The following is a 24,151-nucleotide window of genomic DNA, read 5'->3' as shown; positions in this document are numbered from 1 at the left end:
ATCTCATCACTATGTGTTCCGTTGATGTCAGTACAGATGCAGCCTACATTAGTCTAATAAATTATTATGTTCCATCATCTGTAGAAACACATTATGTTGCCCGGCTTCAGGGGAAATGCAATGTGGTTGTCAAAGCTAATTATCAAGTGACAAAGAACATTCTTGTGTCAGACCATCTAGATATGCTGATAGATAGGCTCTTTATAGCGTATATAGAAGCCAATGTTCATTAGGCATTTTACTACATTTATAAATAAACCAATATTGTTTGCATTTACATCTTAGTGATAGTGAAAACATGTTAATTGACTTGCCACATTACTGTATTTCATGTCACTGACAGAGTGACATTAATGCAACGGCCCAGAGAATCTCTTGCAGCTACAAATTAAAAAGCTTTTTACATTTGGTTGGTGGGTTATGAAACAAAAGTCTAATTGCTTGATGAGTTTATCTGATTATTTGGTCCAACATGAATGTAAGTGGTGAGTACGCTGAATTCCATTATAACAACCAGTAATATGCTGTATGTTTGTAGGATCCTAGATTTAGTCTTCTAGCTGCAGATACAGTTACATCAGTTCAGTATGTATGTGTGTATGTATGTGTGTGTGTATGTGTGTGTGTGTATGTGTGTGTGTATGTATGTATGTGTGTATTTATATGTATGTACACTACCGTTCAAAAGTTTGGGGTCACCAAGACAATTTTGTGTTTTCCATGAAAACTCACACTTATATATATCAAATGAGTTGCAAAATGACTAGAAAATATAGTCAAATCATTGACAAGGTTAGAAATAATGATTTTTATTTGAAATAATAATTTTCCCCTTCAAACTTTGCTTTCGTCAAAGAATGCTCCATTTGCAGCAATTACAGCATTGCAGACCTTTGGCATTCTAGCAGTTAATTTGCTGAGGTAATCAGGAGAAATTTCACCCCATGCTTCCAGAAGCCCCTCCCACAAGTTGGATTGGCTTGATGGGCACTTCTTGCATACCATACGGTCAAGCTGCTCCCACAACAGCTCTATGGGGTTGAGATCTGGTGACTGCGCTGACCACTCCATTACAGATAGAATACCAGCTGCCTGCTTCTTCCCTAAATAGTTCTTGCATAATTTAGAGGTGTGCTTTGGGTCATTGTCCTGTTGTAGGATGAAATTGGCTCCAATCAAGCACTGTCCACAGGGTATGGCATGGCGTTGCAAAATGGAGTGATAGCCTTCCTTATTAAAAATCCCTTTTACCTTGTACAAATCTCCCACTTTACCAGCACCAAAGCAACGCCAGACCATCACATTACCTCCACCATGCTTGACAGATGGCGTCAGGCACTCTTCCAGCATCTTTTCAGTTGTTCTGCGTCTCACAAATGTTCTTCTGTGTGATCCAAACACCTCAAACTTCGATATGTCTGTCCATAACACTTTTTTCAAATCTTCCTCTGTCCAATGTCTGTGTGCTTTTGCCCATATTAATCTTTTCCTTTTATTAGCCAGGCTCAGATATGGCTTTTTCTTTGCCACTCTGCCCTGAAGGCCAGCATCCAGGAGTCACCTCTTCACTGTAGACATTGACACTGGCGTTTTGCGGGTACTATTTAATGAAGCTGCAAGTTGAGGACCTGTGAGGCGTCTATTTTTCAAACTAGAGACTCTAATGTACTTGTCTTGTTGCTCAGTTGTACAGCGGGGCCTCCCACTTCTCTTTCTACTCTGGTTAGAGCCTGTGTGTGCTGTCCTTTGAAGGGAGTAGTACACACCGTTTTAGCTAATCTTCAGTTTCTTGGCAATTTCTTGCATGGAATAGCTTTCATTTCTAAGAACAAGAATAGACTGTCGAGTTTCACATGAAAGCTCTCTTTTTCTAGCCATTTTGAGAGTTTAATCGAACCCACAAATGTAACGCTCCAGATTCTCAACTAGCTCAAAGGAAGGTCAGTTTTATAGCTCCTCTAAACAGCAAAACTGTTTACAGCGGTGCTAACATAATTGCACAAGGGTTTTCAAGTGTTTTCTAATCATCCATTAGCCTTCTAACACAGTTAGCAAACACAATGTACCATTAGAACACTGGAGTGATGGTTTCTGGAAATGGGCCTCTATACACCTATGTAGATATTGCATTAAAAACCAGACATTTACAGCTAGAATAGTCATTTAGCACATTAACAATGTATAGAGTGTATTTCTGATTAATTTAATGTTATCTTCATTGAAAAAAACTGTGCTTTTCTTTCAAAAATAAGGAAATTTCTAAGTGACCCTAAACTTTTGAACGGTAGTGTATGTATGTATGTATGTATGTATGTATGTATGTGTGTGTGTGTGTGTGTGTATGTATGTATGTATGTGTGTGAGCTAAATTTGAATGAAGTTTAAGGGTATGTTCACACGGCAGCGTCTGTAACGGCTGAAATTACGGTTATGTTTTCAGGAGAAAACATCCCCGTAATTTCAGCCGTAACGGCATGTGCAGGCGCTTGAACGCTGCGTCCATTACGGACGTAATTGGCGCTGCTTTTCATTGGAGTCAATGAATAACGGCTCCAATTACGCCCCAAGAAGTGACAGGTCACTTCTTTGATGCGGGCGTCTATTTACGCGCCGTCTTTTGACAGCGACGCGTAAATATACGCCTCGTGTGAACAGACAAACGTCAGCCCATTGCTGCGGCACATTTTTCGGACGTAATTCGGGGCAAAAACGCCCGAATTACGTCCGTAATTAGTGTGTGTGAACATACCCTAATGACCATCAACCGCGATTGTGTTTTGTATGTCGTTATCAAAAGAGATAATTGCTATTATTCTTCATTTGGGGATTACATTTCTTTTTAGCAAGAGCAAATATAGAATTTTGACAGGTATTAAATGCTATTTACAGTTATCCAATACTAAAATGTCCACAAATCTTCATGCCACTTAAATAGCTATCTTTAAACATTAATAATTCTGGGATAGAGGCTTAGAAACAGGGTGTTGCCTTAACCAGGTGGCACTATGTAAGATTAATAAAAGATCTTTAAACATGAAATGATAGTTCTTTGTAAGTTAATGAAGTCTTTATTAACCAATGTTTCTGTGAGTTTTCAATAATATGGTGTCACAACTTATACGACTGTGGGGGAGAATCCCCAACATAGAGGACTTTGGTGTCTAATTTGTAGATATTGTTCTTCAGGTGGAAGAGTGTAGGAACCTGGCTATAGAGTAAGCCACTAAGAGTGGCCCGTAGAGTTGCTGTGAGTGCGAAAAGCACTTGGGTTGGGCCTGAGTCTGTAGAATCTGGAGCCAGTTGTGAGTGGCGGGCAGGAGCCTGATCTTGAGTATGTAAGTGTTGAGTGAGCTGTTATGGGTAACAGGCAGGAACCTCTCCATGTGTGCCAGCGTGTTGCAAGTCAGTTGCGGCCTTGTAGACCTGGAATTGCCAGACGACCCCTGTATCAGGGAGGAGTGCTCTTGGTTCTGTCCGCGACCAGTGAAAGTAATTTAGCTATCAACCGCAAGCCTGAGCTGTCATATGTAAAAGACTGTGCATCTCATATTGAGGAGGGATTTGCTTTCTCCTGTGGCCGGGTGTGCTGCTGACACCGATCAAGAAAAGCTCAGTTTCTACAAAATATTCTGGCTTCCATCTTTTCTGTGACGCCCCTACCAGATCTGTGCACCACCCGGCCCCCTTCCTTTAAAAGCTGAGTAGCTATGGTCATTAAATGAAAGGTATTCAAGGTTTACTTACCATTTACAGTGAAGGAAATAAGTATTTGATCCCTTGCTGATTTTGTAAGTTTGCCCACTGTCAAATACATGAATTTTTAGGCTAGCTTAATTTTACCAGTGAGAGATAGATTATATTTAAAAAGAAAAAGAAAATCACATTGTCAAAATGATATATATTTATTTGCATTGTGCACAGAGAAATAAGTATTTGATCCCTTTGGCAAACAAGACTTAATACTTGGTGGCAAAACCCTTGTTGGCAAGCACAGCAGTCAGATGTTTTTTGTAGTTGATGATGAGGTTTGCACACATGTTAGATGGAATTTTAGCCCACTCCTCTTTGCAGATCATCTGTAAATCATTAAGATTTCGAGGCTGTCGCTTGGCAACTCGGATCTTCAGCTCCCTCCATAAGTTTTCGATGGAATTAGGGTCTGGAGACTGGCTAGGCCACTCCATAACCTTAATGTGCTTCTTTTTGAGCCACTCCTTTGTTGCCTTGGCTGTATGTTTCGGGTCATTGTCGTGCTGGAAGACCCAGCCACGAGCCATTTTTAATGTTCTTGTGGAGGGAAGGAGGTTGTCACTCAAGATTTGACGGTACATGGCTCCATCCATTCTCCCATTGATGCGGTGAAGTAGTCCTGTGCCCTTAGCAGAGAAACACCCCCAAAACATAATGTTTCCACCTCCATGCTTGACAGTGGGGACGGTGTTCTTTGGGTCATAGGCAGCATTTCTCTTCCTCCAAACACGGCGAGTTGAGTTAATGCCAAAGAGCTCAATTTTAGTCTCATCTGACTACAGCACCTTCTCCCAATCACTCTCAGAATCATCCAAATGTTCATTTGCAAACTTCAGATGGGCCTGTACATGTGCCTTCTTGAGCAGGGGGACCTTGCGGGCACTGAAGGATTTTAATCCATTACGGCGTAATGTGTTACCAATGGTTTTCTTGGTGACTGTGGTCCCAGCTGCCTTGAGATCATTAACAAGTTCCCCCCGTGTAGTTTTCGGCTGAGCTCTCACCTTCCTCAGGATCAAGGATACCCCACGAGGTGAGATTTTGCATGGAGCCCCAGATCGATGTCGATTGACAGTCATTTTGTATGTCTTCCATTTTCTTACTATTGCACCAACAGTTGTCTCCTTCTCACCCAGCGTCTTACTTATGGTTTTGTAGCCCATTCCAGCCTTGTGCAGGTCTATGATCTTGTCCCTCACATCCTTAGAAAGCTCTTTGGTCTTGCCCATGTTGTAGAGGTTAGAGTCAGACTGATTAATTGAGTCTGTGGACAGGAGTCTTTTATACAGGTGACCATTTAAGACAGCTGTCTTTAATGCAGGCACCAAGTTGATTTGGAGCGTGTAACTGGTCTGTAGTAGGCTGAACTCTTAATGGTTGGTAGGGGATCAAATACTTATTTCTTTGTGCACAATGCAAATAAATATATATCGTTTTGACTATGTGATTTTCAGTTTGTTTTTTTTACATAATCTATCTCTCACTGGTAAAATTAACCTAGCCTAAAAATTCTAGACTGTTCATGTCTTTGACGGTGGGCAAACTTACAAAATCAGCAAGTATTCTATTAATTTGGAATCACATGGCACACCATTCCGCTACATGTAAACTTAGCCTAATAGGGAATTGGTCATCTTAATCACAATTAAGATGACCAATTTCCTATTAGGCTAAGTTTACTTGTAGCGGAATTGCTATGAATTTTCAGTGCAGAGTTGTCCACAAAGATCTGCAGCAGATTACCGTAGCAGGCAAGTAAATGACATTTTAACAGATCTCCTCTACATGCTGGGAAATTTTCGCAAACAGAAATTGATCTGCGGTGCAGATTTTAAAATCCGCAGCATGTCAATTTCTGTTGCGGATTTTCTCAGCGGATTTCAATCCTTTCAATGTAGAGGGGTGAAATCTGCAGCAAAATCTGCATGTTACACATGTGTATTTTGATGCAGATTCAAGACTTACCCTTTGATGCTGTTTATCAAAAAGAAACTGCAATTAATAAGAGAATTTTCAGGTTCTGGATCATCAGAAAGGAAGTCAGTTTGAAAGAGTCCTTGGATCTTTGACTACCAGGTAACAATGCATTAAGTTAATGAATCCCACCTGATTCCAGATTCATACACTTGAAATATGTAACTTTATTGTAATGTTGTTTTCCTCTTAAAGTATTAAATAGTAATTAAATATAATGTAAAAAAAAGGACCTACAGCAGATGTGTCCTATCATGCTAGCAATTGCTACATCGTACAGTAAATCCAAATAAAACGAATTATAGTTTTTATATGCAACAAACCAATTGGTTGAAAGGAATGTCTGCTGTAACGTCCTTGGTCGCTGACCACGAACTCCTTCCATCCGGTCGATGCCCTTCTCTCCAGAGATGTCTGTACATGCGGCTGTCCTCTTCCACAGTGACCACCAGGGTGCGCTCGCGAGCTCAGTCCAGACAAGGAGCCAGGTCGCACACTGGTGGGAGATTGAGCTGATTGCTCCCAGAGCACCCTGGACTATAAGAAGGGCTGTGCCCCTGAGCCTTGCTGTCGTTATCCTAGTATGTCTATGCAAATGGTCTCCTAAGTGTTTTCCAGTTCCCAGTGTTTCCCGTTCCTGCTACCTGTAACCTGAATCCCGCGCTATCCTGGTCAAGTGCCGTGTTAAGCCGAAGTCGTGCTGTGCTGTGTTCCAAGCCTGGTGCCTGTCTGCTGCTTAGTTCCAGCCGAGCTTGTCTTGCTACTGTCTGAGCTACCACAGGTACACTTTACGAACTATAGACTGTGACCTGTGTTCTATTGGCCAGCTGCCATACCATGAAGGCAGTATGGCCCAGTGGGTCCACATACCCAACGTGACATCTGCTTTGGACAATCCCTTTTGTTTTTTCAGAAGGGTGCCATATTGATAAACTGATCACAAGGTGGCTTGCTGATGGGACCTCCAGCGATCAGCTGTAATCTCTTGAATTTAGCAGCTAGTTTTCAATTTTAAAATAAAGACTTACACAGTGCCTATTGAAATGAAAAGGCTGTACATGTAATGCATGGTTGTGATGGGTCCTCCAGTAGAAGAGATGATTTTTGTAGCCACCTTCTGATCTGGCTTATAGAAGGGGATCCTGAATAGAGGAAACATTTTAGTAACTCAGAATGCCCTAATGGAATATTTGAAAATAATTTTTTTAAACCAAACAACCCCTTTAGCGTCATACTTTGTGCTATTGAGGAAGCCCGCTGTCATTATAATAATCTCTCAGTATGTGATTTTCCACTACAACCGTCCTCTTCCATCTTGACACCACCACATAAAAATCTATTGTAATCATCTAAGAACTAATATGATTGGTGTTAATATTCTGCTAGATAGTTTTGAAAATTAGAAAAATCAGCATTCTCAAAACAACATGAGATTGTTCCCACAGAACAGACTTTTTAACACATTATACGAAGAAATTTTAATACGGAATCTGCATAATCAACAATAATGGAATTCTCTAAAAAATGGCACGTGAGACCACGTAAAGGATTAAATAAGAACAATAAACCAATATATGTCATTTAAATTTTGTTTTGTGTTATGAAAGACTTTAGTGGTCATAAATCATGTTAGCAATTCTTTCAGAATGTAGTCATTACAAAAATTTATTACTTTTGTCATGTGATACATTGGAAGCCAAATATCTTGGACAATGGCAATTAATGGGCGTAATCATAATTACTGTAAATATTTTTATTATCGATATACTTTCTTTTCATGAAACACAACATTAGTTTTCATCTTATCACACCACCTAAAAATAGTCTGAGTTGTATACATTGAAAAATGTAGAGAGTTTAATCTACTGCAAAGAAAGGAAACAAGCAAACATTTGAAGAGCGCACAGAAGTCCATTTGACATTTCCACAATTCTACCTGGATGACATTTTATGTCTGAAAAACTGTAATGGAAGATGACAACAAGACCATGTCACAAAATTAAGAAACTGTAAAAGTCTAAAGAATTATCCTTTATATTGAATGATGACATTCGATAGAACAAATAAACTGACAGTAAGTGCAACTCATTTAGGAAATGGCTGTAAAAGTCCTACACCACTTCCTGTTGTATTAAATGTTTTTTCACATGAATGGAATTTTTTCCTTTTTAAAGGTTCAATTGAAAAGATTTTAAAAATTCTTGATAACAAATTCATGTAATTTTGCCGATTATCAGTTTTGAAATAAAAAGTTGGGAATGTCACCATCTTGCCACCTGACTATTATAGTCTTCGGTAGTAGCAATGTATGTTGGTCTCTCTTCCTTGTGAGGTGGGTGGACTTTATGTTCCCTAAGAAGTCTCCTTTCTTCCTTTCTCTTCTCTCTTTTTCTCTGATGCTCTTGTTGTCTGGTATACTGGAAGCGTTGTAAAAAAAGGTCCTTAGCATATTCATATAACTGCATGTCTAAATAATTAAGTTCTTTAATACGTTCACGAGACCACTCGTCAATGTCCACATTTGAGGCCCTGGTAGTGTTAAACTGTGTGAATGGAGAAATAAACTTGAGATTGAATGTTCTCTCAAAAAGATATTGTGTTTTTCTTTGAAACTCAGTCAAGCCATAAAAAGCCATGTTTTTAAGATTATTCTTGGCACTCTGTAGAAGAATATCATTCCGTTCACTTTCATTCATAAAAGTTAAGTTGTAACACCCAACTAGACTAAGGTCAGCAAGCATCCGCACTTGCCGGTTGTTAGCCAGGTTGTAGCTGCAGTCCATGAACTCCTGTAATGTGACTCCAGACCAGTCGTCCCCAAGATAACACGTGGGCAATTCATCTGGTGTTGGACTTCGTCCATCACAGACGTGGAGCGAGGCCTTCCAGGTTGCTCCTCTCTGGACATGTTTCCATTCACTCAGGTAGCGAGATACAGGATCCCTCAGCATTGTGATATAATAGAAGTTCCTAAAAAGGCAACATATAAATATTATAAAAATGACAGATTTTACAGTACATAAATCATATTGCACTTTTTGTTGTCAACTTGATGCTGTATATTTACATGCTTTGAAGTATTCATTGGAGCATGAAATTATCACTTTTAACGGAAAGTAGAATGTTAGGGGAAAAAGTGAAAGACAAATTTATAAAGAGATAAGTACTATACACTTATTTCAGTAAATCCGTATATATTCCAGATCAGTATATGTTGGAACCTACAAATATTATTACAAAATAATTTTAGCTAAACCGCAATATATCCAACAATTTTGCAAATGTTCAGAAAAATTCAAGTGAAACTGTTAAAAATGACAGTGTACGGCAATATGTACAGTACTTTGAAAAGGGACAATGTAAATTGTGTTACTTGATTGTTAATAGAAGTGAAGGTCTTGAAAAGAATGAAATTATCCTTGGCCTTTCTCGCATAGGTAATTGTTTAAATGAGCTTTAATCTGTATAGCTATAACTATAATTGCTAGACAGCGTCTTAAGAGCATCGAGACATTACATTCTCAATTGAGTTATCCTCAAATGGGATCAGTGAGGTTTAACATCCTCTGAAGGCTAGTTACTAGTCAATACTCTGAAATCTATTTCAAACCTCTTTCTGAAAGTACAAAGGTTATTGGCGTAATAGAGGCATGGGAGAAATTAGCAGTATTGAAAGACATTATTAATTCGGGTCAGCCGTTGGTGTAAATGCCTATTCCCCCATCTTGATGTATATCCACTGGTTTGATATAAAGGCAAAATAATTGAGTTAACTGTAAATATCACTGCAATAATATTACCACTCTGATAACTACGTTTTCATTCCGTTAAATTGTAAATATTACTGCCTGAAAAGAAAGATTTTAATAAGTTTTAATAGATAAATGTTTAAAATGGGCCCTTAAAGCCAAAATATAACAGGCTCAATCATAGGGTCAGCAGCAGAGACATAGCCTAAAAGGCAATAGATAGTTTTAACCCCCAGACCAGTCTCTCCTATTATTTTATATTCGCTGAATCCCAGTGATTGAATAGTATTTGCACTGTGCCACGCTACACCATGCGCTACACCGCGCTCATCCGGTTCTTTGAGCCAAGTATAGTGATATGGTCAGCAATACAGATCAAGACCTCCAGTTGTAGGTAACAAGCACCCTGTTGCAAGATCACTGACCAATGTTCACTCAATATTTATTATGTTATTTTTGCTATATCGCGCTAATCCTACGCGTTTCTGAACCACCCTTCTTAGTGGAGCATCATCAGGGATTATTAAGAAGGGTGGTTCAGAAACGCGTAGGATTAGCGAGATATAGCAAAAATAACATAATAAATATTGAGTGAACATTGGTCAGTGATCTTGCAAGTGGGTGCTTGTTACCTACAACTGGACGTCTTGATCTGTATTGCTGACCATATCACTATACTTGGCTCAAAGAGCCGGACGAGCGCGGTGTAGCGCATGGTGTAGCGTGGCACAGTGCAAATACTATTCAATCACTGGGATTCAGCGAATATAAAATAATAGGAGAGACTGGTCTGGGGGTTAAAACTATCTATTGCCTTTTAGGCTATGTCTCTGCTGCTGACCCTATTATTGAGCCTGTTGTATTTTGGCTTTAAGGGCCCATTTTAAACATTTATCTATTAAAACTTATTTTAATCGTTCTTTTCAGGCAGTAATATTTAAATATCACAGCAGCGCAACGGTCCTCAAATTGTGAGATGAGACACTGATGGCACTCAGAAGTGTGTGTAGCAGATGCTATAGCAGGTGCTTTGTGTTTCTGCAAAGTGAAGGCAATACAGTCAACCAATGTTGGGGAAGTAATTAGAATTATTTTTCTTTTCACAGGCATTTAATTTTTTTTGTTTTTCTTTATTTTTTTTCACTTTTACGTTTTTTTCCCCCCTGGGGCTGGGGGAATTAAGGATAATTTGATGTGTGTTATCTCAGCATTTCTCTGTATGCAGATCACAGATAATAGTAATCTAATGCTTGCTTGTCATTAGATCATTATTGGCAATGATCTGTATACACAGAAATGCTGAGAGGACACAGATCATGTACTCCCAGCTTGCTACTCACCCTTCTTATGTGACAGTTGGAGGTTTGTGACGTCATTGCAATGTTATGGGTTTCCATGCCGGCAGCCTAAATGCAGGAAGGAAGCTACTTGCATTTTGGTCCTAGTGCTAAACCGGGGGATAGCTTTGAGGGCTGTAATTAGCATTTTTTGTAACAGTGATCATTTCAGCTCCCTGTCTCTTTGCGAGGATCGGACTGATACAGTGTACAGCGCAATCGTCCAGTAAAGACAACCATGTATATTTACATTCTAGGTGCACTGAGCATCAGCAGCTGGAACGTAAATACACGTATTGCGGTCATCTAGGGGTTAATATTACCATAATTAGTACTTTAGACTTGGCTTCCAATTGTGGAAATATCACACTTGATTGGCTACAACTGGTTTAGCTTGTCTTAATAAAGAAATCTCTCTAAATTTTTTATAATCTATGGTATCTTTATTTCATTTACATTGTAAGGCTACATTCAGACGAGTGTAAATAACGCAGCATTTTTTCCTACATTTCATGTCCATGTGCCATCAGTGCAAGTTGCGTATTGGTATCAGTGTGCTTTGAGTGTGACATGAGTGTGACATGAGTTCTTTTAATGTCTGTGCAAGCACTTATTTTTTTATTTCTCTGCATGTCTTTGTAACTGATGCGTGAAACATGGACAGCACACTGATGTCGTCTATGTGTGCTGTCCGTGGTTTTCATGCACCCATAGACTTCAATGGGTGACTATGTGTGCAGAAATGCACCAATATAGGATATGCAGTGAGTTTCACGGAACGAACACCGCTGTGTGACAAATCACGCATGCCTGAATAGACCCATTGAAATTAATTATTTCAATGCACAGCACACGGACGAGTTACATGCTCATCTGAATGAGCTACGACTGTTAAGGCTGTTTAAAGAGGTTGTCCCATAAAGACAATAAGGGTCCTCGTTGATCGGTGCTCATTTTCTCCTTTCACAAGGTGCTAGTAAGGGGACGAGCACTCGTTATCCAATCGCTCGTCCACATACATTTCTATCTTGTCGGCAACACATCTCATTTACACAGGGAGATGCGCTGCCGACAACGATAATAGTTTCGGTATTTAAAATAATGCGATCAGCCAATATACGAGCATTTGCTCGTTCATCGTCTGATCGTGGCCCTGTTTACTCAGGGCAAGTATCGTGAACGAGCGTCCTGTGAACGCTCGTTTGCCTGATAATTGTCTGGTGTAAAAAGGCCTTAACTATTTATATGGAGGACATCATTAAAGGGTCCCTGAAACTGTGGGCACCCTTTGTTAGTAACAGCAGGGAGCCACTAAGAAAAAACAACTCCTGCTGTTGAAGACTCTTCCTTGCTTTGTATTACATGGTTGCCCATTCATTTGAGCGCGTTCCATGTTATACTACATTTCCCCTGAAGCTGAGGTAACAGAGGTTGTTACGTAAAAGTCTTAGCCTAATGGCATCTAACACTTTTTTTAGGAATTGATAGGGACTCATGTTTCAAAATGACTGAGACGTCGTTCACACATGGGAGGCACAGGCAGTAATGAGATTTTTTTTTAAATTTCATTTTTTTCTTCATTGAAGTCAACATTGGAAAAATGTAAACTCTATTTTGGCCTTCTCTATCAGTCGTCTAGCTGTGAGCTGGGCAACCAACCTGCGGCTACATGACTGTTCGCTCAGCTCCACTGAATTTGTTAAACATACAGTAACTGGTTGCTATGGGCAACAAGAACACTTTTTCTTTGTGGATGTTTTGATATACAATGCCCGAAGTGTCTTCCTGGGGACGATAAATATGCAAAGAATCGCTTTGCATTAAGCAATTATATGAGACCCTATAAAATTGGTTTTATAACCTACTAGCACTAGTCAGATACAAGTTCATTTCAATTTCCAGCTGTTAGAGCTGAAATCTTTTGGGAATAGTTTTACGTTATGAATATTGTTTACTTCCTGCCAAAATGCCACCTGGGAAAAGAAGAACTGAATGATTCTAGAGAATTTATGTAGGTTTATAAGGAGGTGACCATTATAAAGAGTGTAATAATGCAAACATGAACATCTTGGTCATTTATAAATAATTGAACAATTTTAATACATCTAAATTTATCTGTACAATGAGGCACATGAAATATAAGCCTTTTTTGTAGTTCATGTACAAGCTCCAGCTAACTCTGCACTGCACTTTTCTCTCCTACTAGAGTCATATTATGGTAATGATTATGCTCGCCATTTTGCCTTGACATTTTCATGTAAAATAGAACTTGCAAGAACTAAGCTACAGCATTTGCTGTTTTTTTTAATGGCCTTGCTAACAAACTCTGCATCTAATCTTCATTGCCTTCACCCAGAAATAATAGATAGCCAAATTAGTTATACAATTTTGTTGCAGAAATATAAGAAAACGATGAACAAAGAAAAAGCAATGCAAAGAAGGTAGAAATAGAGAATACAAAACCTTAGATGTAGTTTTAAGGTGCGTAATTTGCTACATGCACATGGCGGTATGACTAACCTAACAATAAAAATAGATTAAACTCATACATCAAAGAGCTGCAGTCGCAAGTGTGTGAATGTTAAACTAAATAGACAAGAGGCAGTGCATTAAAACCTAGGGAATTAAATTAATTAATCATAGAATAACAATGAATAATTAAACCTTGTTAAATAAACTATGTACTATAAAAATTTACATTTTTGTTGACTTTAGTTTTGTATTGAGCCAGGTAAAACTGGAAAGGTCAATGCTTACAAACCTCCAATAAGATCAATCTATTTATAATCACAGTTTACTCAATCAGTATGTATGATTAATTTATCAATATATTAATATATACTGATATTTAACCCCTTCCCGACATTTGTCGTAAGTATACATCATGGAAAGCCAGTGCTTCTCGCAAAATGTTGTATACTTACGACAAATGGATGGTACCGGCTCAGAAGCTGAGTCGGTGCCATCACCGAAGTCCGCTTTGATTCCTGCTATTAACCCCTTAAATCAGCGGTCAAAAGCGATTGCTGCATTTAAGGTGTTTGCAGCTCATCGGCACCCCGGCAATGAAATTGCCAGGGTTCCGGTGGCTGCAATGGCAACCGGAGGCCTAACAGGGGCCTCCCCATCTGCCTAGTATGGAAAACGGCCTAAAAGGCTTCTGTAGCCATCGGCAAGATGGCGCCGGCTCAGGAGATGGGCCGGTGTAATCAGCAATGAATGTCAGCTGTATGTTACAGCTGACATCCACCTGTAATGGCAGGAACCGGAGCTTGCTCCAATCCCTGACATTAACCCCTTAGATGCAGCGATCGAAAGCGATCACTGCATCTTTGTGGTTGTCAGCAGATCGGCAGCTCTGCTCTGCAATCGCAGGGCTGCCGACTGCTACTATGGTAACAGGAGACTTAACACTGGCCTCCTGCTCTGCCATTATGGAAGCCGATTAGGCCACGCCCGAAGGCGAAGCCTAATCGGCTTGCTGTCAGTGAATGACTGACATATCTAATACATTGCACTACATAGCAAAGTGGAAAAAAATAACAAAAATATATAATAAAAGTTTCAAGTAATAAAAGAAAACATAATTGCCCTATTTCCCTTATCAAGCCCTTTTATATTGAAAATAATTAATAAACCACACATATTTGGTATCGCTGTGACCGTAATGGCCTAAACGATAAAAATACTATGTTATTTATTCCAAACGGTGAACGGCGGAAAAAAACCCGTAAAACACAATGCCACAATTTCTGTTTTTTGATCACTTTGCCGTTCAAAAATTGAAATAAAAAGTGAACAAATAGTCGCATGTATCCAAAAATGGTACCTGTAAAAACTATAGCTCGTCTCACAAAAAATAAGCCCTCATACAGCTCCGTCAATGAAAAAATGTAAATGTTATGGTTCTCACAACATGGCGACAGAAAAATACATTCTTAGAAAATAAATTTTATTGTGCAAAAAGTTGTAAAACGTAAAAAAGTGCTATAAATTTGGTATAGCCGGAATCGTACTAACCCACAGAATAAAATGAACATGCAATTTATAATGCATGGTGAACGCTGTATAAAAAAAAAACCCTAAAAAACCATGCCAGAATTGCTGTTTTTTGGTCACCCTGACTCCCAAAAAATAGGATAAAAAGTGATCAAAAAGTCGCATGTACCCCAAAATGGTACCAATAAAACTACAGATTGTCCCACAAAAAAACAGCCCTCATGCCACTACGTCTATGAAAAAATTAAAAATATTTAATGCTCCAATAAGTCAGAAAAAAAAATACGTGGTTGTGCAGGCCCGAGGGGAACATTTCTTCTGTTTCAAGAGGTGATTTATTGAGGCCCTAAAATTAGGGAACCAGGAAGAGGAGGACCTAAACATATCTGCTGGAAGCGAGGGTGCCCGCATTATACCAGGACAACACTTCCCAGAAAAATTCCCCAAACTGCAAAGGTCCAGGGTGTGGACCAAAATGGATAAGAAAGGACATTTATCAATGCGACATTGGCCTGTGCAGAAAGGATTGCTTCACAGCGTAACACACATCTATGGATTATTTTTTTACCCCATTTTTATACAAACTGACTATGCCCCTGATGTTCTCTGCCCAGCTTACATGTGCCCCCACATTATAAACTATAACACCAGTGCAACTCCAAAGAAAACTACTACCAAGCAAAATCTATGCTTCAAAAGCAAAATGGTGCGCCCACAATTCTGAGCCCTACAGCGGGCCCACACAGCAGTTTACTTCCACATATATGGCATTGCCATATTCGAGAGCACCCTTTTAACAATTTTTGGGGTGTGTGTCTCCAGTGGCATAAGCTGGGCATGACATATTTGCCACTGAAATGGCATTCCTCGGGAAAAAAATTAATTTTTACTTTGCACTCAGCAGTGCAATCATTTATGGAAAAGACCTGTGGGGTGAAAATGCTCACTACAACCCTTAATAAATGCCCTGCAATTGGGAATCAATACTTTGTAAGTCGCCAATTTAGACCTCAATTTCGCATGGTACTCTTTCACTCCTGAGCCCTGTCGAATGTCCAGGCAAACTATTAGGGCCCCGTGTATTGTGATTCTAAAACCAGGAAACACAGCATAATAATTAGAGTGCAGTCTTGTTATGGTGGCACAAGCTGGGCACCACATATTGGCATATGTATGGAAAATATCCCATTTTCACTCTGCAACATTGAGTGCAAACTTTATTCTGCAAAACACTTGCAGGGTTAACATGCTCACTACACTCCTATGTGAATACCTTGAGGGGTGTAGTTTCCAAAATGGGGTCACTTCTGGGGGGTTTCCGATGTTTTGGTTCCACAGGGGCTTTGCAAATGCGACATAGCGACCAGAAACCAATCAAGCAAAATCTGCACTCCAAAAGCGAAATGGCACTCCTTCCCTTCTGTGCCCTGCCGTGTGCCCAAACAGCAGTTTATGACCACATATGGGGTATTGCCGTACTCAGGAGAAATTGATTTACAAATGTTGGGGTGCTTTTTCTTCTTTATTTATTGAGGAAATTAAACATTTTGAGCAAAAACGACATCTTATTGGAGAAAAAATGTTATTTTTATTTTCACTGCCCAATTCAAATAAAATCTATGAAACACCTGTGGGGTCAAAATGCTCACTATAGCCCTAGATTAATTCCTCAAGGGTTTAGTATCCCAAATGGAGTCACTTTTGGGTAGTTTCCATTGTAATGGTAACTTAGGGGCTTTGCAAAAGCGACATGGTGCCAAGAAACCAATCCAGCAAAATCTGTGCTCCAAAAGCTAAATGGCGCTCCCTCTCTTCTAAACCCTGCCATGTGCCCAAACAGCAGTTTATGACCACATATGGGGTATTTCCGTACTCTGGAGAAGTTGCCTTACAAATGTTTCAGTTCTTTTTTTCCTTTATTTTGTTGAGAAAATGAGAAATTGAGCTTAAGCTACGTCTTATTGAAGAAAAAGGAGTGTTTTTATTTTCACTGCCCAATTCTAATAAGATCTATAAAACACCTGTGGGGTCAAAATGCTCACTAAACCCCTAGATTAATTCCTCAAGGGGTGTAGTTTCCTAAATGGAGTCACTTTTTGGCGCTCTTTCCCTTCTAAGCCCTGCCGTGTGTCGAAACAGCCGTTTTTGACCACATGTGGGGTATTGTTTTACTCGGGAGAAATTCCTTTACAAATGATGTGGTGCTTTTTCCCCTTTAGTCCTTGTGGAAATTAGAAAAAAATTGCTAAACCTACATATTTCTTTGAAAGAATGTAGATTTTCATTTTCACGGCCTACTTCCAATAATTTCTGCAAAAAACCTGTGGAGTCAAAATGCTCACTATGCCCCTAGATAATTTTCTCAAGGGGTGCAGTTTCCAAAATGTGGCCACCTGTGGGGATTTCCACTGTTTTGTCCCCTCAGGGGCTTTGCAAATGCGATACGGCCTCCGCAAACCATTCCTGCTAAATTTGAGCTCCAAAAGCCAAATGGCACTCTTTCCCTTCTAAGCCATGCCGTGTGTCCAAACAGCCATTCATGACCAATGTGGGGTATTGTTTTACACAAGAGAAATTGCTTTAGAAATGTTGTGTGCATTTTCTCCTTTAGTCCTTGCGGAAATGAGAAAAAAATTAGCTAAACCTACATTTTCTTTGAAAGAATGTAGATTTTCATTTTCACTGCCTATATCCAATAATTTCTGCAATAAACCTGTAGGGTCAAAATGCTCACTATACCATTAGATAATTTCCTTGAAGGAGTGTAGTTTCCCAAATGGGGTCACTTTTGGGGGATTTCCACTATTTTGGCACTGCAAGAGCCCTTCAAACCTGACATGGAGCCTAAAATATATTCTAATAAAAAGGAGGCCCAAAATCCTCTAGGTGCTCCTTTGCTTCTGAGACCTGTGCTTTAGTCCATAAGCACACTAGGGCCACATGTGGGATATTTCCTAAAACTGCAGAACCAGGGCAATAAGTATTGAGTTGCGTTTCTCTGTTAAAACTTTCTGTGTTACATTAAAAATGGATTAAAAAATTTCTGCAAAAAAAAAAAATTACATTTGTACATTTCCCCTCTAATTTGCTTTAATTCCTGTGAAACGTCTAAAGGGTTAAGAAACTTTCTAAATGCTGTTTTGAATACTTTGAGGAGTGCAGTTTTTAAAATGGGCTGACTTCTTGGGGGTTTCTAATATATAAGGCCCTAAAAAACACGTCACAACTGAACTGGCACAACTGAAAATGTGAGAAATTGCTGCATAAAGGTCTAAGCCTTGTAACATCCTAGGAAAATAAAAGAATGTTCAAAAAAACGATGGCAATCTAAAGTAGAAATATGGGGGATGTTAATAAGCAACAATTGTGTGGTATAACTGCCTGTCTTATAAGCAGATACATTTAAATTTAGAAAAATGCTAATTTTTGCAATTTTTCACAACATTTTGGTGTTTTTCACAATTGAATACTAAACGTACCGACTAAATTTTAACAGTAACATAAAGTCCAGTGTGTCACGAGAAAACAAACTTAAAATCGCTTGGATAGGTGAAAGCATTCCGAAGTTATTACCACATAAATTGAAACATGTCAGATTTGAACTGATGCTCTGTCAGGAAGGTCAAAAGTGGCCAAAGCGTGCAGGGGTTAAACAAACCTGTGCACAACCATAACAGGTATTTCCAGATATATATGTTTTTCAGGGAACATAATTAAAATAAAAATTGTATTCAATGTCTTACCATGCTGTGGTCCCTCAAGTTAGAATAAATTAATATAAGAGAAAAATGTAGATAACAGTAAAATAAAAATAAAAAAACTATTACAGATAAAGCAAATCCTTAGTGAGAAGACCTTCTGGAAGTTAGAGAATCACTTTCTCTGTAGAAGACGGGAACATCTTCATGTTCTATGTGTACAATGGTAAGAATGTTCACAATGTAATTCTAAGTGCATGTCCACATGTTCTGCATAGGTAAAGGGTGATTCTTTAGAATCTTTTCCTCTGGTGGACCCAATAAACCCCAGTCTGACACTCTAGAGTACACACAGTATATAAAAAAAATTAAAATTGAGCCACCCCTACTTGGTGTCCAAAGAACTAACTTGCCCTGGCATAGGAAGATATGTGTATGTAAGATGTACTGCACCTCAGAGAGGTTCTGATCAGTGCTAACACTTCCGTAATACAATGCCCAATTATTGTCTCTTCTTTCCCCCTAATGTGATATGCTAAAAAAAAATGGGATTTTTCTAGTTAAATTCCCACACGGATTGCATGGCTCTTCCTATCTGTGACAAGTTTAATGTGGTTTCAGCCGGCCACGATGTCCCAGGAAAGGCCATTGTAAATTGAAACTATTCTTTCCTGATAGACCACTGTGTTTAATTCACATCTGTTTTGCACTGAATTGAATGGATGCCCTAATAGGAAATATTTAATTCCTGGTTTCTAAATTGCATGTTGGCTGTCATGTGGCCATTCCTACCTAATAAAGGCATCAACATACACACAAGGTCTATCAACTATCCCAATTTTTACTGAACAGTGTAATTTTAAGGACTAAGAAAAGCGCTGTGGTTCAGCTGACATATGGACAAAGCAGAACAGTTCAGGGCATGACTTGATCAGTGTGGGAGCAGAGAGTATTACCTTTCGAGATATCAAAAGTTCTGCCATTATAATTTTGTCAGCCTAAAAATCTGCAATCTTATAGATGTGTATAGCGGATCAGTTCTAAGAAATGAATAATTGCTATATAAATGCAGTTAAGAACAACACACCACACTCTTTTTACCAGTCATATGCCATGTTTTTACAGCAAAAATATATATACTACATATTTAAAGTTTACAATAAAATGTACAATAAAAATAGCAACTTGTTATCAACAGGGAATTTCCCTGCGTGGCAGCCTTGTATCACAGTAGATGGCATTGCTTTATCACAAATAATAATAAAATATTATGTATAATTCATATCTGCAGGAAACTAGCATTGTGATAATATGCACAGAACATTTCTCCAAAGATGGTGATGGATAAGTTTTATCACACTTTGTATACTAATGAACCAATGAACTATATTTACCTTCTTCTACATTGCCTTTTCCTATGTGCTGATGAATGTTGTTAATTCCCAGTCTCTAGCAATCTGAGATGGCATTTAGTTGAGAAATACAGTACATTGGCACATTTCATTGCACTCTAATTCTTTTGTTTGTGTGACGCCTGGTACTCTCCAAGGAAAGGCAATCAGATTAGACTCTAACTTGTTACGGGGAAGCAAAGGAACAAGTTATGTCCAATTGCTAATCACCATCATTTCTATATAAATGTAAAAATAATTAGCCCCCTACTATGTGCAGATGTGCCACACAAGAATATTTCCTAAACGTTTTTTTAAAAAAAAGAATACAATTACAAAGCTGTGTTTTTAAATTGAAAGACTTGTTTATAAGGTGTTAATCGCTTTTGGAATATTATATTTTATTCAACTCCTGCCTCAATATGTTACATCCCCTGTGCAACATTCTATATTTACCTCTGTTTTGTCAGGAGTTATGTTTTTCAAGATTTCTACACTGTCAAAGTACTGAATAAATTTCTGACTAGATGTTTTGATGTAATCTATTTTGTAATAGCGTCTTTATTATTTATACTGAGATTTTATACTGCAATGTTAGAAAATGTATTTAATTTAAACACTCTATTCAATCTTATTCTTTGAGAACTTGACCTGTTTACATTCATATAATGTAAAATACAAAAGTTTTATCAAACGCCCAAAAAGGGAATTAGCTAATATAAATGGGAAAATTGGTGGGACCAATTGAATCCAATCATTTTCAGATCAATAGGTCCTCAAAATCCCAGCCACCTTGATAAGTATTCAGTGATCTTATCCAGCCTAATATAGGTGAAGATGTGGCCACGCATGCATGTGGCTCTCTTTTTTGAAGTCTAAGGGAAGTGCGAAAATTCAGTGGAAAGGGCCTGGTGCGTCCACCTTTTCCTTTATGTGGCTGAAAAAGGGTTCAGATGAGGTCCAGGTCTCAGAGGTGGAATTTGAGCCACCATCAAATAGTTTGGCCAGGAACCATCTCCAACCATAATTTTGTCCTGGGAACAATTTTGCCTGAAAAAAATAATTCCTTTGTGTAACTGGCTAGCTCAGACTGACATAGTTAAAAAAAACATCTGCATGTCTGTATAGCTGAGGTGGATACCTGAAATTGTAAATCCAACTCAAAGTATTAAGACATGGCTGGTCAAGATATCAATAGCAGTGGAAAAGCAGTAATGAATCATGCTTCACCATCCTGCAGTCTGCCTGATGAATCTGAGATTGGCAGAAACCAGGAGAATGCCTCCTGCTGAAATGCACAGTGCCAAGGTGTACAGGCGCACACAATGCAGGTCTTATTGAGTCAGGTCTTATTGCTCAACATTGGCTCATGACTTGAGCTCACTAATAATATTGTAGCTTTAGTGACTGGAATCCTTGCAGTTAAAATCTGAATAAGCCATCCAAGAGGAGTGAAAATGTTAATAGCAGCAAAAAGACACCACTTCATATTAATGTGTATTGTTTTCCAATGTAATCATGAAATAAAAATTCCAAAGAAGCACGTATGCATGTAATCTTAAAGTGTCTACATAATTTTGGCCATATATTATATCCTAAATTATTACATTATTTGAAAATGTTATTTTCAAAAAGGTATGAAACAAGCAGAAACACGAATACTAAAATAGGTAATGCTCATCTCGCTAGCTGTCACATACACACAATCTGAGTAAAACCTCAAAAAATGTCCAAACTTTTATGGCTGTGACATATTGGGTTTTTACAACAGAAACAGCTGTGTATGACAGAATAGTTCTTTTATTTATTACCTGGTATCAAGAGCTAAACACTTGGGGAAGCATAGAGAGGCTATATGAAGATTAATGATCCACCAAAGAATACCATTCTAAGATGCATCCATCTTACACTAATCGATATCAGTCTTAAAATGATCTCTCTGTGAAACACTATTCTTGTAGGCATAGCTGCCAGACTTTTCTCCATCACATGTCATCTTTTTACGCAATAAATCTTTTCACTGGCAATAGTGGTTCATATTCCACGGAGGACAAGTACCAGATTAAAGCAGAACCTAAAACAAAGCAGACATAAATGCCTATTGCACTGAATGTATTGTGTTAAATTGAAGCCAACAGCCCTAAGGAAATGTCATATCTATCTATCTATCTATCTATCTATCTATCTATCTATCTATCTATCTATCTATCTATCTATCTATCTATCTATCATCTATCTATCTATCTATCTATCTATCTATCTATCTATCTATCTATCTATCTATCTATCTATCTATCTATCTATCTATCTATCTATCTATCTACCCACCCACCCATCCATCCATCCATCCATCCATCCATCCATCTATCTATCTATCTATCTATCTATCTATCTATCTATCTATCTATCTATCTATCTATCTATCTATCTATCTATCTATCTATCTATCTATCTATCTATCTATCTATCATCTATCTACGTAAAGTTCATGGCCAGGAAGTGTCCGAGAGGCAGCGATAGCAGAAAGAGGTAATACAGGGTTTAGGGGGACCGGTTTTACACCGTGTTCCAAATTATTATGCACATTGGATTTAAGTGTCATAAACATTTAATTATTAGTTTTTCAATTAAACTCATGGATGGTATTGTGTCTTAGGGCTATTTGGATCATTGTAATCAATCTCAGACACCTGTGATAATTAGTTGGTGTGCCCAATCAAAGGAAAACTACTTAAGAAGGGCGTTCCACATTATTAAGCAGGCCACAGGTTTCAAGCAATATGGGACAGAAAAAGGATCTCTCTGCTGCCGAAAAGCATGAAATAGTGCAATACCTTTGACAAGGTATGAAAACATTGGATATTTCAAGAAAACTTAAGCGTGATCATCGTACTGTGAAAAGATTTGTGGCTGATTCAGAGCACAGACGGGTTCATTCAGATAAAGGCATAATGAGGAAGGTTTCTGTCAGACAAATTAATAGGATTAGGAGAGCAGCTGCTAAAATGCCATTGCAAAGCAGCAAACAGGTATTTGAAGCCACTGGTGCCTCTGGAGTCCCGCAAACCTCAAGGTGTAGGATCCTCCAGAGGTTTGCAAGTGTGCATAAAGCTATTATTATTAAAATTTGCTCAATATATTCAGTATTTAGTTGTGAAAAACACAAAAATTTAGCGAAAAATTGCAAAAATTTGAATTTTTTCGCAATTTAAATGTATTTGCTTCTAAGACAGGCAGTTATACCACACAAAAATGTTGCTAATTAACATCCCCCATATGTCTACTTTAGATTGGCATCATTTTTTGAACATCCTTTTATTTTTCTAGGACGTTACAAGGCTTAGAGCTAAAGCAGCAATTTCTCACATTTTCAAGAAAATTTCAAAAGGCTATTTTTACAGGGGCCAGTTCATTTCCGAAGTGGCTTTGCGGTCCTTAGATATTAGAAACCCCATTTTAAAAACTGCACCCCTCAAAGTATTCAAAAGAGCATTTAGAAAGTTTCTTAACCCTTTGAACATTTCGCAGGAATTAAGGCAAAGTAGAGGTGAAATTTACAAAGTTCATTATTTTTTTCCAGAAATTCATTTTGAATCAATTTTTTTTGTACCACAGAAGGTTTTACCAGAGAAATGCAACTCAATATTTATTGCCCAGGTTCTGCAGTTTTAGGAAATATCCCACATGTGGCTCTAGTGTGCTACTGGACTGAAGCACCGGCCTCTGAAGTAAAGTAGCAACTAGTGAATTTTGGGCCTCCTTTTTATTAGAATATATTTTAGGCACCATGTCAGCTTTGAAGAGGTCTTGTGGAACTAAAACAGTGGAAACCCCGCAAAAGTGACCCCATTTGGGAAACTACACCCTTCGAGGAATTTATTTAGGGGTGTAGCAAGCATTTTGACCTGCCAGTTTTTTTGCAAAAATTTTTGGAGCTAGGCCATGAAAATGAAAATCCTCATATTTTCAAATAAAATGTAGGTTTAGCTATGTTTTTTTCCATTTCCAAAAAAAACTAAAGTAGAAAAAGCACCACAACATTTGTAGAGCAATTTCTCCCGAGTAGAACAATACCCCACATGTGGTAATAAACGGCTGTTTGGACACACGACGCGGCTGAGAAGGGAAAGAGCGCCATTTGGCTCTTGGAACTCAAATTTATCAGGATTGGTTTGCGGTGGCCTTGTTGCATTTGCAAAGCCGTTGAGGGAACAAAACAGTGGAAACCCCCAAAAAGTGACCCCATTTTGGAA

General features: G+C 38.5%; 1 protein-coding gene across 1 annotated transcript in view; it reads right to left on the bottom strand.

Annotated features, from left to right (window-relative positions):
* Positions 1–7,382: 7,382 nt before the first annotated feature.
* HS6ST3 (heparan sulfate 6-O-sulfotransferase 3) overlaps positions 7,383–24,151 on the bottom strand; it is a 674,485-nt gene continuing 657,716 nt past the window's right edge. The window contains exon 2 of the mRNA XM_075852395.1: positions 7,383–8,694. Coding sequence (XP_075708510.1) covers positions 7,986–8,694 — 709 coding nt within the window. The 3' untranslated portion in view covers positions 7,383–7,985. The remainder of the gene's footprint in view (positions 8,695–24,151) is intronic.

Source organism: Rhinoderma darwinii, chromosome 2, assembly GCF_050947455.1.
Source record: "Rhinoderma darwinii isolate aRhiDar2 chromosome 2, aRhiDar2.hap1, whole genome shotgun sequence".
In the NCBI taxonomy this organism is placed as follows: Eukaryota; Metazoa; Chordata; class Amphibia; order Anura; family Rhinodermatidae; genus Rhinoderma; species Rhinoderma darwinii.
The sequence above is the reverse complement of the archived record's forward strand: the minus strand, read 5'-3'. Positions and strand labels throughout refer to the sequence as shown.